Raw genomic sequence first — 13,396 nt, 5'->3', positions numbered from 1 at the left:
GAGTGAGTGCCTGTGTGCGAATCAGCCCGCTTGTTAGACATCTGTTGATTTTGAGTTGAGGCATCTCAACATGGATGACACTCTTGTGGACTAGCGGGCGGGAAAATGAGCCTCAGAGCACAAACACACAGCGAGCGGATTTTCGTCGCACCACCCCAGGGCAAAGATTCCTCCTCATCCACGACAACAACAGCAGACGTCATTCTTGTTCAGCGCATTGTAACGAGAGAAGGCGCGTTTGTTGATGGTCAAGCGGCATCTTAGCTTCGGGTTTATGAGCATTTATTTACTCTCGTGTGATCTTCATTTGGGACACCTGCACAAGATTCTCCATGTTGATGTTTGTCAGCGTCTCGTTCCCGACGGTTCAATGTGGCATTTTCAACCCCCAGTTTTCCACAGTGCTACTGATGCATTTGACCCCACGCATTTTTCCACCACATATATTTTTAATCGGTGCAATTGTACACGCTGTTTAAATGACTTTTGCATTTTTGATGACTCACTTCCCTTCTCCCTCTCTAAGTGACAGGGTAACTATTATCCCGCCGTCATCGCCATTGTGCCGCGTCCGTCGGGGGGCTGTTGCTTGGTGCCGGGCTTGCTTAATTCGCTGCCTCCTTAAAGCCTTTAAATCCCTTCATGCTTGACCCTCTTATGAATAGAAAGTACAGTAAACCCTCGCCCAACTCACAACCTCTTGAATTTTCTGTAGAAAATAAAACGATTGGCTGATGATGCAAGGAAAGGTCTGTATTGCTATTGGCAGTCTGTGTGACTGGTCAGTAGCTAAAGATGAAGACTCGTTTGTGATATATATTTTTTTGAAATGTGTATTGAGTATTCAAGTCATTTTGAAGGTATTTAGGGTTTAAACTATTAATATAGGCAATTATAACAATTTTTAGTGCAAGCGTCTATTTGAGATTTTTTGCTATCGAGGTTCACCGTGAGGTGTTCTTCCATGAGTGTTTTCTTGAGGAACCTTTGAGCCATTCCGTTGGTTTAGCATCTCACAGCTCATTAGTCAGGCTACACATGACGACACTCAACTGTAACTTTTGCCTTTAAATGTATTTTCTACCTGACAGGCTAAAGTACTTCAAGGCTTCATCCAAACTCCACTTTTTCCCCCTTTCCTATTTCCGAAAAGAACTGTCCTTAATATTGTAGCCTTGCTTCAGTCGTCTTTAAGATTCTACAGTCCTTCGCCAACACTATTTGCTTTCTATAATTTTCTGGTTGTTGTCGCTCACCGTTAGAATAAAAGCTCCCCTTGATAGTGTGTAACGATCCAGGTGCGAAGGAGATTTCATCACCCGGCAAAAATTATTCGTACGGCCTTGAATGCTGCAACCTTCCCTGGTCCAATGTGTAAACGCTTAACTGTTGCCATGCCAACGTTTAACGCAAGCGCCTGCAACCTGAGCAAGAAAGCGTTTGGCCCCCCTGTAATAGAAAAGCTTTCTCTAATGGCCTTGCATGTTATACATTCTTAGTTCACTACTACAGTGCTTCAGTTTATTGTTTCTCGAAACATGCTTGCATGAATACACAGTGGAGGGTTTGCTATTTGTATTAGCTGTTAGCGTCACTGAATGGAAGGGCATGATGGACGACTGTTTATGAAATACGTCCAACCCTGTTCAAGCCCAAGGCGAGAAAAGACTGCAATGTGACACATATCACGTCCTCGGTACTTACCCTCCACAAACATTTCTTCTGAGACTTTGCCTCAAGTGTTTAACCCTTACTTGATTCACTGCATTTGGAAGAGACAAAAAAAAATAATAATAAAATCATTCCAAACTAGTGAATGCAATTTTTATATAGAAATTGTGTTTGAATGCTTAAGAGTTGATGCTGAACTGAAATGCTCTGGAATTGTAGAACTGTAGCGTGAGATGAAGTTGGAATGGTTTGAATTGGTCAAATGTGGAAGGAGGAGGTTGTTGTATAAATACAGTACTTTTTAATTTGGGATTTTTTTGAGGGGTGAAAATGTGGGAATTGGGATTTGAAGTCGCAATGGTCCGAGGAGGAAAGAGGTCAATATGTAAAATGTTGAATGAAAAAGCTGGTAGTTTCGGGAAAGAAAAAAAATACCCAGTGTATCTGGAATGAACTGAATATTGTGAACTTGGAACTTTGAATCTGCCGAGAAATGTGGAAGGAATAGGAATAATTCAAATGAAATAAGGTTTTTTTTCACATAAATTGTGACATTTTGGGAATGTGAAAAAACAAGAAGTCCTGAGAGATAAATACAGTTGGGCCTTGAGATACAAGTGACCTGACTTCAATTTTTGTTTAGATATAAGAGCCATTGTTTGGCCTTTTTTTTTTATTTTTTTTTTTTATTTATTTTTATTTATTTTTTTTTTGTGTTAGTTTGTCTTGCCATCAAAAATTTTAGATGAGCGCTATATTGGGGCAGTAACCTCAACTTTATAATGTATATTTAAAAAAAACATAGGTTTACCTAAGGAAATTAATAGTTGAACACAAATGTAGAAACTGTGTTCTGATGTTTAAATAGTTGAATCTGTTGAGAAAAGTGGAAGAAAAAGGATGACGCTAATACTAATAATGATAATAATTTGTATTGTTCCTCAGCATTCGCACAATTCGGTCTTTTATTGCACAACAATTTTTAGCATTCCGCATGGTAGCTTTTGCCATCGAGTCCCCCTTCCCTGAGACCGCCGGTCTGGCCCTGGGCATCTGGTGTGACCTCTCCGCATGGCGAGGTGGTGGCGCTGCGAAATGTCACTTCGCTATTGCTCAAAGAAGCAGCAGCGCCAGCAGCTTGGGGGGCCTTTAGCCACGGACGCACAGTCACACTTAAAGGTCACATAACGAGGCTCATGAATAATAGCTGCTGCAGTTATATTCATTTATGATGATAGTGCAAACTATGGACTGTATAATGTATGCATATATTCCAATTTTTAAAAATATGTTTTTACAATTCGAACCTTAGTGACGATTGCTGGTACATTAGCCCGACTTAGGTGCAGGCTGCGTAGGTTCAGTTCCCACTCAGTGAAGGTGTGAATGTGAGTGTGAATGGTTGTCTTAAAACATAACTTTGCCTTTAAGTCCGCCAGCTTAATGCTAACACATGATGGGAAACGCCATAGACTGGCTAACAAATAGCATCGATGTTGGATCTTGTTGATTATAACAATACTCACAGGGATATTATTTATCCTCTGCAAAAAATGACTAATATTATTGCAGATTACGGAGTCACTCACAGGACTTGCTTCCTCGTTTGTGTCTGCACGGCTGTATTGTGAAAGTCATTTCCAGAAAAGCGCAATGAGATTCCTTATATTTCCCAGTGTTTTAGGGAATTTTAAGCCTGTTTTCACTCTAAATCACAGTGAACAAAAGGCCTTCCAGCAATCACCAGTGTTAAGTTTTTTTTTTTATTTCATTGTCACATGAACAAAATGACATCTGCCTTTGTCCTCTACCCGTTGTGAGTCACCTTCCCAGTATTATAACAATATTCATTTAGCAACATTAATATGTGGTGTTAATAATCAAAGCACTTGTGGTCTTAGGAAATTGGTTGTTGGTGCGTGTCTCATTTATCCAGTTCAATGGTTTGTTTGCCAGTTTTGTGCTTTGTTATGGATCAGCAGCTCCACCAAAACAAAAACAAATACACTCTATGGTTTATCTTACATTATTCTTTTTTTTTTTTAAAGCAGTGCAAAGACTTGGGACACAATAAATTAAGTTGGCGTGCGGCTCACATGATCACGCAGCTCTTGGCGCGCTCCTTCCTGATGGCGGGCGGGTGCTCGTGAATGTCAGTCCGGGGCGGCTGCTGCGAGACCCGCTTGAGCCCCCGCCGTGAGCCGGCACGCTTGAGCGCGGGCCGGGGGGAGCGCCTTACCGACGCCAGGGTGGTAACGTGGAACACGTCGCGGACGGTGTTCTCCGAATACTTGGAGGTGCACTCGGCGTAGGCCACGGCGCCGATCTGTCTCGCCAGATGCGTACCCTACATGGACAAAAAGGGTCTTGTTTTAATGTAACCCTCAAATAAATCACCCTGATAGAAGAGAACCAAAAGAATGAAGCAGCTAAACAATGAGTCAGAGGACATTAAAGTGCTGGGCGAGTGATAATTCTTTGCTTTCAGCAGCTCCTTTCACATTAAAATGATCCGCTTGTGGTTTTCTTCAGCAGTAGTGGTGGGAAGTAAAAAGATACAAATACTTGGTTACTGTATTTTAAAATTTTCAGGTAGAGAATAAGAATAATCGAGAAGACTTTAAAGGTTCGAGAAGACAAAAGGTTCTGAGGAAAGTTCACAGTCCTAGACCAAAGTATCTTAAGTTAAGGACCCGAGGATCTGATTTCAAAGACCTTGGTACTTGATGTCAAGATAAAGTCAGTCTTTCCTTAAGTCACTCAAAGCATTTAGATTTGATGTGAAACTTCGAGATTACTGAGGCCCACCACTGACTCGACTCAGTTTCCAACATGGATCGTGTGCGACCACGGTTGTAGCGTGCCTTTTGTCTTTGTGGGCAGGATAAAAGCCTTTTCGTACAATACCTTTTCAACCGCGCTCTCCCCCTTTTCTCTTTTTGCTCACCCAGATATGCCCGGGCCGCTTTTTAGACGAGCAGCGGTAAACCGTTCGTCCAAGTTAGCTTGCCGAGAGTCGAAATGAAAAAGGCGATGTTAAAAGAGGTGCGGGTTCATCCAAATTCCAACTGAAGTCGCTTGATGTCGAATGTAAAAAATTTACTGTCAGGACAATGAGGGTTGTTACCTTTGCTTTGATGGAGAATTGAACAAAATAATAACAACTTGTTGGCTTCCCAGGATAGGGAATTCTCATTTACATGAAAATTGGCTATTAAAATTCATGCACGGCAATGCTCCTTCCTCCAAGACACAAACAAAACAACTGTGTTGGTGCCCATCCTGTTTGTCTTCCCGCTTTGTTCAGCTCTGCGAGTTTTTGTATTTGTTGAAGCGAATCTGCTGCGAAAGTTGCACATTTTGTTTTTCAGAGGGTTTGTTTATGTGCGGCGAGAGACAAAATAATTAGTGGCGTTTGTTTAGGGTGACTATTGAGTGGTGGAATACTTTCAAACCGAGTTACTGCGCATGATTGAAGTGGGAATGGTAAACAAAATGGAGAAAAGGAATTTCTCCTCACCTGTTCGTGGGTGACGGGAATGAGTCGATGTTTGGAAAGCTCCCTCATGACATTGACGTCCGTCCTTAAGTCCAACTTGCAGCCCACCAGCACCACTTTGGCATTAGGGCAGAACTCCTGTGTCTCTCCTTGCCACTGCAGAAACACAAGTTAACCAAAAGAACATTACCCTAGAAACCATAAAAGATTCCTGAAACACTCGCTTAAGAGTGTTACAGAAAAAGCACAAAAATTCTGTGTCTTTCTCTGTGGGAAGTCCCATTGTTTCCTCCCATCATGGCACTGGCAAACACTCCACTTGTACCGTTTCTCCGGGATTGTTTCGACAAGCCATCGGCGCTCGCTTCGCTTTGCCGAACGCCGAGCAACCAGTGAATGGGAGCAATTTAGATGAGTCACAAAGGATCCGCGTGAATAAAGCGCTTTATTGTTTTGCGCTAACAACGCAAACCAGTGGACGTTTTGTCCGGTAGAGTGCGTGCTGCTGCTGCTAATCAAAGGATGAAAATAAAGGCTAACCTTAGTTAACCCTGGAGTAGATTATAATACATCGAACCCTCGCAATATCACAGATTTTTATGGGATTTTACAGTACACAGGTAAGTCCGAATGCAGTGTTGCCTTCAGTGTAGTACACAATCGTTAAATTATTTTATTTTATGCTCTGTTTGTATGCCATGCTGCTCTTGTGTGTGTTAAAGTAGTTGTAGTTCTTTGAAACTTTAGACTGTAATTACCATAACATCTTTGCTAATTCATGTTGGCCAATCAATGGCATTTCACATCACACGTTAGCATTGAAGCTACTCGAACGAGTGATAAGGAATACTTTAAAAAGTGTGTTTTAATATGTTTAAAAGGGGTTTAAAGCATGTGCGTGGAGGAGAATGTTTTTATGTGGTCTCCATCACGCAATTTCACCTATCACAGGTGAGTTCCGAGCGATTGAAAAGGGGGTTCACTGTCATAATTAGTTATTGTTGTACACATAATGCACTTTAGGAGTGAACTGACAAGGACCTCCAGGCGCTTTAGAAAGCGCGTGAATTCCAGTACTTCGCAATTCTTCTGGCAGTATTTAATGAATTCATGCTATATGACACATACTGTATGTAAGATTCTGCTATTTTTAGCCTCGCCCGCAGCGTGTCATTGTTTTCACTAAGATGGTGAATATTTTAAATGTTTTTGTCTGGTTTTAGCTCAATAAAATTATAGTGGTTTCCTCCACCATCCCACCCCATGTACTAATTATACGTAGTTAGTATGTACTGATTTTGTGTTATACAGGGTCAAAAAGACAAAGTCACTATGCACTTGTCTTTTTATTAACTGACGTTTCAATATAGCAGTAGTTTGAAGTGCACTGAATTGTATTGAAACGTCAGTTAATGAATGGCATTTCAATTCATTTCAAAGGGGAATATGTATCCAATGAGTAAATTTTGTTACAAATTTGGTCACATAACAAGTTAAACTTGTAAATCAAGGTACCACTGTAGTATGTAATTTTTCTCCATAATCTATCAAGGACGTTTATTCAAATGTCCACATCGCTATTGGCAAGTATTCTTTAATACAATAGCAAATAAATGGACCTACATTGTATTTATGGTACAAAGCCTTAAAAGCAGTTAGAGAGAGATTTTGATAGCCGACGTGAATCATATTAGGCACTGCTCCTAAAATAAAGATTTGAGAGACGACAAAGGACACAGAATTGAAAAATAGAAGCGATTAAAACTCGGGCTATTTTTCAAACTCTGGGAGGAGGAAAAGTGAGAGAGTTAAAAGATAATTGAAGGACAACATGATGGCTCACTGTGTCAAGCGCGGTGATTAAAAACACTGCAGAGAAAAGCAAAACAGGACATCGCATCACGTCATATTTGCGCTGATTAGCTTAGCACGTCTAATTGCTTGGCTCACCTTTTCTTTTTTTGTCTTTTGCGCTGAAGTTGAATTGAAAAGTGCCGCCTGACGTGTCACGCTGGCATCCATGCATCCATGCATTGAGGGCAAAGTTCAAGTTAGCCGATTAAAGAATTTGCCCACCCTACATTGTGATACTTTTTTTTTTCTCTAGTTGTGCTGATGATGTCACATGGCGAATGATGAGGGATGTCGGACAAGTCAAAAGGCCACCATAGGCATGTGGGTATACATGGAAACGGTCACAGTTCTCAGTTAGCCGCAGTAATATTTGTCGTTATTCACAGCGGAAAAAGTGCGTATAGTTCTATGATCTGTCCGCGTGGTTGTCCACACTTTGTGTTCAAAGATCCGTTGCTTAAAGGGCTATGACAACAACACTGTAGCTATTCCGTTAGCCCGTCTACGGGGTTTTGCATCATTTGTTAGCATCTTATCTAAAGCAAAGCAATGTGGTTGTTAAGATTCGCAATATGTAAGTCTCTTTGTTCATGTCCATGAACACCACACTGACCTTTTTCACAACACTGTCCAGCGTCTCCGGACGACTGATGTCGAAGCAGATGAGGACGGCGTCCGAGTCGGGATATGCTAACGGGCGCACGTTGTCATAGTAGGCAGAACCTGTCCGTGGAAAAAAACAAAAACAACAACACAGACGTGACCAACCAACACCTAAAGATGCACTAGGAGTATCCCACTCAATATATGGGGGTTCAGTGCATTTAGTTTTAAAGTCCTGTTTCATTCAGTAAATTACGGCGGTGCCTTGATTTAGGAGTTTAATTCATTCCCTGATCACGCTTGTAACTTGTAACCCATTGAAATGAATGGAAATGCCATTAAACTGTTCGACCGCCCAAAAAAAAAGAAAATTGTAACTTGTTTTTAAATAGGAAAACAGCTCTCTACAGTGTTGTACTTTATAAAGACATACAATAATAAGAATTTAATTAAGAATTAAACTGTTTGTGCATCATAATTTCATTCTTTAATTAATTTGACATTGTACTGCTCCTTCTGGGGTGTGTGCCTTGGCCACTAGCGGGCAGTATAATGCAGACAATAAATAAAGAAGACGGTCACAACTAAGCTCAATAAACAGCAGTAATCTTAGTCAGGTTTTTTTTAGAGGATAAAGAATACATGCCTGTGAGTATTGTTATATTGCCTCTCTACGTGTGTTACTGTGCCTTTTGTGTTCAAAAGTCTGTCGCTTCAAGGGTTACAGGATTACACTGCAACATCGATGCTAGTTTCATTAGCCCGTCTATGTATTTCGCATTATCTGTTAGCATTAAGCTAGCAGACTCTCGTAAGACGTTATGTGGTTTGGTTACATACACAATGGTTAATTCTCTCTGTTTTATGTTTAGTTTAATAATTCCCCCCCCCCCCTAAAAAAAAATAATAGCTTGTACCAATGAAGGCCTTCCCCTCAATGTTGTCTCACCTTCTGCAGTTGAGTAATTGATGGCCCTCGGACATCATTTGTGATAGTTACTTTGCTCTGGATTTGTTTTTTTTAATGCCACAGTAAGAAAAAACTAGCAATAAATGTGATTATCAAACACTCAGTGGATGAAAATGATGAGTGGGTGAAAGTTATGTTTTCTAATAAACAGGCGGGTGGGAGGGGCAGACGGAGCGGTCCATTACTCAACTGAGGGACAAGTGAGAGTCGTATTATGAATGGCTCGTCACTTGCGAGTTGACAATGCTATTTTATTCTCCCAGGGGGCCCACGATGAATTAGCGTCATTGTGACAACATTCCAACACCGCTTGCATCCTAGTCGGCAACATACTGTGCTTTTGTGGCCAAAACACTCAGCATCAGCACTTCGACACAGAATTCCAATAACATTTAACAACGTAATGGAGTGTTTTCCTGTTTCAAAGGACATATTATTCTCAAGATCCCAAAACACTGATTATTAAATGTATTATTTCTGTTTGTAGTTTTTATTTTGTGGCTTTTTTTTAAACAGAAAACACTGAATAATAATAGCTAGCAATAAATGTGATTATCAAAGAGAGAGTGAGAGAGATCCAGTATTTTTCACATGCATACACACCCAAACTGACTTTGTTTTTGTGAGTGTGGTTCATTAAGGGAGCACAAGCGACTGACAGGCAGCAGCTGTGATCAAACCATCGCCTTCGCCTCCATAAATTCCCTTTTAAAAAAAAAAAAAAAAAAAAAAAAAAATCACATTACTGTCAAAACAGAAGATCGTTCCGCCAGTAAAACCTAATTGTTAAAAGAAAACAAAACTGACAATTGTATTTTCTGGAGGCCGCACATTCGCTTTGGTTGTCGTTTAAGAAACAACACAGGGTTTGTGTAGCTGACTGGAGGAAGAGCCAGTTCAAACCGCTTCATAGCATGCTTGCAACAGGAAAAATAAGAGACACAAACAAGGTGTCTCAAGGTTTTCCTGATGTCCACTAAGACTAATCCATGTTCTGCGCTAATGTGTATTGATCCGGGAGCCTTTTTGGATCTACTCACTCGGGTCCTTGTACAAGTCGTAGCCGTAGTACGACCCCCGCCCCGGAGGCCGCACTGAGAAGCCTCGGCCCATCTGTCTCCATCCAAAATAAAGGCCCTTAAAGAGCCTCCAGCGTCGGTCGCTGGTGAACAGCAGGCACTTTGCTATGTCAGTGGACGTGACGTTAAGGGAACGCGGGGAGATTGCTTATAAATAAATGAGCTACTTTGTTCTTACACGCTTGCGCCAATGTTACACAAAGCAAGCTTATGTCAAACCTGCATTTAACCCCTTGAGTGGATTAAAGGGCATGACAAGTGTTTCTACACTGAGGTTTTTCACAGTAAAATTTGGTTTGTAATAAAATGTAACTTTGAATATGTTATGACTATAGCGACATGTATAAATTGCTGAGAGTTACAAAATAATACAAAAGACCACAGTCAAAATTGACTCGATTATCATTATGCGCGTTCAACTTTTACAATTGTTGGTCCCCAACCTTTTTCCGAACATATTAGAAAACAAAAATCTTAACGCACATCACACTACTGGACTATCACTCTGGATAATTTTTTTTAAAGACGTCAGACAAATGAGCCTTCACTGACTTGGATCAGAAAGTAGGAAAAATTACTCAAAAAGGGCCCGATCATCAGTATGATCCTTCCCGAATATCGGTATGTGTGTACATGTGTGTACTTCGCTTTTGTTTGCTACCACAATTGCTGAGTCCGTAGATGGGAAAATGTCAGCCTCGAGCAGTTTTCCGAGCAGATTGGGGAAGAAAAATCACTTTTAACACACCCCACACCAAAGGATAATTGTTCTGGATAATCTTTTAGAGATGTCCAACAATTGACTGACTTGAGTTACCTTGTGTATGAAATGCGCTATATAAATACATTTGCTTTGCTTTGATCTGAACAGGTGGAAAATGTTCTAAGTCAGCCACATTATCAATGTATGTGTACTCAGTTTTGGAGCATTTGTTTGCTATCACAATTACGTAGTCCATGGATAAATATTGAAAAGTTTTAACATTTACGATTGTCAGCCCGACCGTAATCCTAGTAGATCCGGGAAAAATCACTCGGCACAGATTAATCGTTTAGTGTATTTTTTTTTTTTACTTTAATCACAGAATTTGATCGGAAAGGGAGGATAAATGCTTGAATTCAGACCGATTATCAGTATGTGCGTAGCTCGCTTTAGGCTATTTGTTTCCTATCACAATCATGGAGTCTATCGAGCATGCTGAACATTTACTAATTTTCTGAGCAGATCTGAGAGGGGAAAAAAAAAATCACTCTTCTTAAGAGACCCCACACCACAGGATAATCACTCAGTATAATCTTTGAGACGTTCAAACAGGCCTTTGCTGACTATGATCGTAAAATGGGTGGGGAGGGGGGGGGGGAATGCTCATATTCAGACCAATTATCAATAAGTATACAGCCATCTTAAGCTGAAATCTTAATCTTTTTTGAATTGTACAAACTTTCAAGGATTTTTCTTCCCCCACTTGGGTTGTGAAAAATTACAAATGTAACCAATTTTCACATTTAAATAATAATACGCGAATATTTGTGAGGTGTGTCACATATATTATCCACTCATTTCTTTAACATTCATTTACCAGCAGAGCGTGTGAATGTGAATTTACAGTTGAGATAAGTGGAATATAAACTTTGAATGAGGCAGAATGTAATAACCTTTTAATGAGCCCGACCGAGCACCTCCGCCCCAAAAAAGAAGAAAAAAAAACAACTGCAGGGTATATTTATCTAGTCTACATTTATGCTAAATCTTGTTAGCAATTTTCAACGCTCTTATCGACTTCTTCTCACACTCAGTCGCCGCTCGGAGTGAAAATCCACATTTTTTTCGTCAGTGGAGCTGAAAGCTGTAAAATACGTGATAAGAGACAATCGGGCTGCCCGTTCTATCTTTTCGTCTTTCCTGATGTTCTGCATAATTCACGAGCGTGCGTGCACACGCAAACACACACGCCTACCTTCAATCCTCCCTGATGACATCTTCCATCAGAGCGCAGTAATGCTCATTAATATTAAAAGCATGTTTGTCCTTTTTCTCTCTTTTTTTGGGGGAGGGCCCTTTCTTTCTTACGCATTCCCACTGTGTTTTGTGATTCATTTTCCCGTCGACTCAAACTGAGCGTTGAAACGATTATTATTCAGTAGCACAAGCAGAGTGCGGCTAATTGCTTAGCGTAAGCACGCGCGTAAACAATCTGAGACGCCCTGCGGAGATGATGATGATCTCTCTCTCTCGCTTTAAAATGTCAAAATTCCTTGATTTGTTTTTGTCCCTGGTGTGTTTGTTTGCCATCATAAGTTTTCTTAACACTTGGATACATTTATTCAGCAGTGATTCTTAAATGAATATTGATATATTACACAAACAAAATGTTTTGAGATTTCTAGACTTTTTTTGTTGTTTTCTTCTCTGTTCCAGTTTTCCCCAACCGTTATTGAGCCAAGGCACATACGTGCTTCGCAAAAAGTTGGAGACATTGGGGCTTTCAGCTGAAATTTCACCTTCACACTTTAATTTATTTTGACCTTTTCTCAACTTTTGAATGTCAACTGTTCAGTGTTTCAGTACTTTTTGCACAACCTGCTGTTCTCTAACATGGAGCTGAACGGCAAAATTCACAACAGGTTTTTTGAGCCATGAATGGACCAATACACTTCCTGATTCAATTGGAATTGGTATTTATCGTCCATTTTCATATAATTTCGTCAATAATCTGAAAGACACACCCCACTGAATTTCCTTTTAAAAAATCAATGAATTTTATACTGATATAAACGCTAGGGGCTAATATTTGTTTCTAAGAAGCAAAAAAAAATCAAATAATGTTTTTTACATTTTTAATACCGAAATGTCTTTACAATATGTGTCCCAAATGAAGTTTCATGATTTGCAACATGTTTTTGAAATTGTATATATATATACCTTTTCCATGACAACTAACACAAATGCATCTTAGTGTCTTCAGAGTTCCTTTTTTTGGTTCTTTTACAAATGGCGCGTCGTTGTCACTTAAGCGGTCTTTACCGTCAATGCACCAGAGGGCACTGTGAGCTGAAGTGCCAGGCTGATGCAGCCATTTTGCATTCACACAATAGCGGATGGTGTCATTTCTGAGATGTGAATGAATAGGTATGAATTTGTGCAAGTGTCAGAACTATTGTAAGTCTTTATCGTTCTTACGTTTGCATAAAGACAAACGTGTCATGGGTTCAATGAGTAGTTAGGATCATTTATGGACTTGTAGCCAAAGAGTTTGGAAGGGCAAAACATGGAAATTGTGCAACTCGTACATTTTTTATGAAGCGGTTTATGTCTTTACTGTTTATGCACTGATGTGTATGGCTAATTGAATCTTTGCTGACTTTGATGAAAAGAAAGGGAAAATTCTCACATTCCGTATTTTCGGTATGTGTGTACCTATCTTCAGGATGTATTGTGTTCATGTATCCGATTATTCTGTTCGAACTGAAACGGTACAGGCAAACAACCCATTTTGGATTGCAGCGATTAATTCAGGGCGGCTTGTTTCTGATGGGCGGGTTTGGAGGAAAATGAGTAGCATTTTTTTATTCCCCCCAGAAATCGGCAGCGACACTGCAAGACTCCGCAATATTAATGGCTAAGGATACCGGACTGACATCTGGGCTTCTCCACTTGACATTAAAACTCATGACTCCTGTTGCGATTTGTATGCCGTGGATGACTTTGTCGTCGTCTAC

At 40.3% G+C, this 13,396-nt stretch overlaps 2 protein-coding genes across 3 annotated transcripts in view; one reads left to right on the top strand and one right to left on the bottom strand.

Annotated features, from left to right (window-relative positions):
- Positions 1–3,415: 3,415 nt before the first annotated feature.
- Positions 3,416–13,396, bottom strand: part of LOC133469468 (rho-related GTP-binding protein RhoN-like) — a 14,823-nt gene continuing 4,842 nt past the window's right edge. The window contains exons 1-4 of one of the 2 annotated variants that reach the window (XM_061756608.1): positions 9,638–10,507; positions 7,638–7,747; positions 5,192–5,326; positions 3,416–4,018 (exon numbers count right to left, since the gene is read on the bottom strand). In XM_061756608.1, the coding sequence (XP_061612592.1) occupies positions 3,764–4,018; positions 5,192–5,326; positions 7,638–7,747; positions 9,638–9,710 (573 nt within the window). In that variant the 5' untranslated portion in view covers positions 9,711–10,507 and the 3' untranslated portion in view covers positions 3,416–3,763. Of the gene's footprint in view, positions 4,019–5,191; positions 5,327–7,637; positions 7,748–9,637; positions 10,508–13,396 lie in introns of those variants that run through there. The other variant, XM_061756607.1, reaches the window with a different exon arrangement.
- Positions 5,651–13,396, top strand: part of LOC133469466 (synaptic vesicle membrane protein VAT-1 homolog) — an 18,560-nt gene continuing 10,814 nt past the window's right edge. Inside the window, exon 1 of the mRNA XM_061756604.1 lies at positions 5,651–5,790. Coding sequence (XP_061612588.1) covers positions 5,770–5,790 — 21 coding nt within the window. The 5' untranslated portion in view covers positions 5,651–5,769. The remainder of the gene's footprint in view (positions 5,791–13,396) is intronic.

The sequence above is a fragment of the Phyllopteryx taeniolatus genome, chromosome 19 (genome assembly GCF_024500385.1).
Source record: "Phyllopteryx taeniolatus isolate TA_2022b chromosome 19, UOR_Ptae_1.2, whole genome shotgun sequence".
Classification (NCBI taxonomy): domain Eukaryota; kingdom Metazoa; phylum Chordata; class Actinopteri; order Syngnathiformes; family Syngnathidae; genus Phyllopteryx; species Phyllopteryx taeniolatus.
This window is presented reverse-complemented; position numbering and strand designations above follow the sequence as displayed.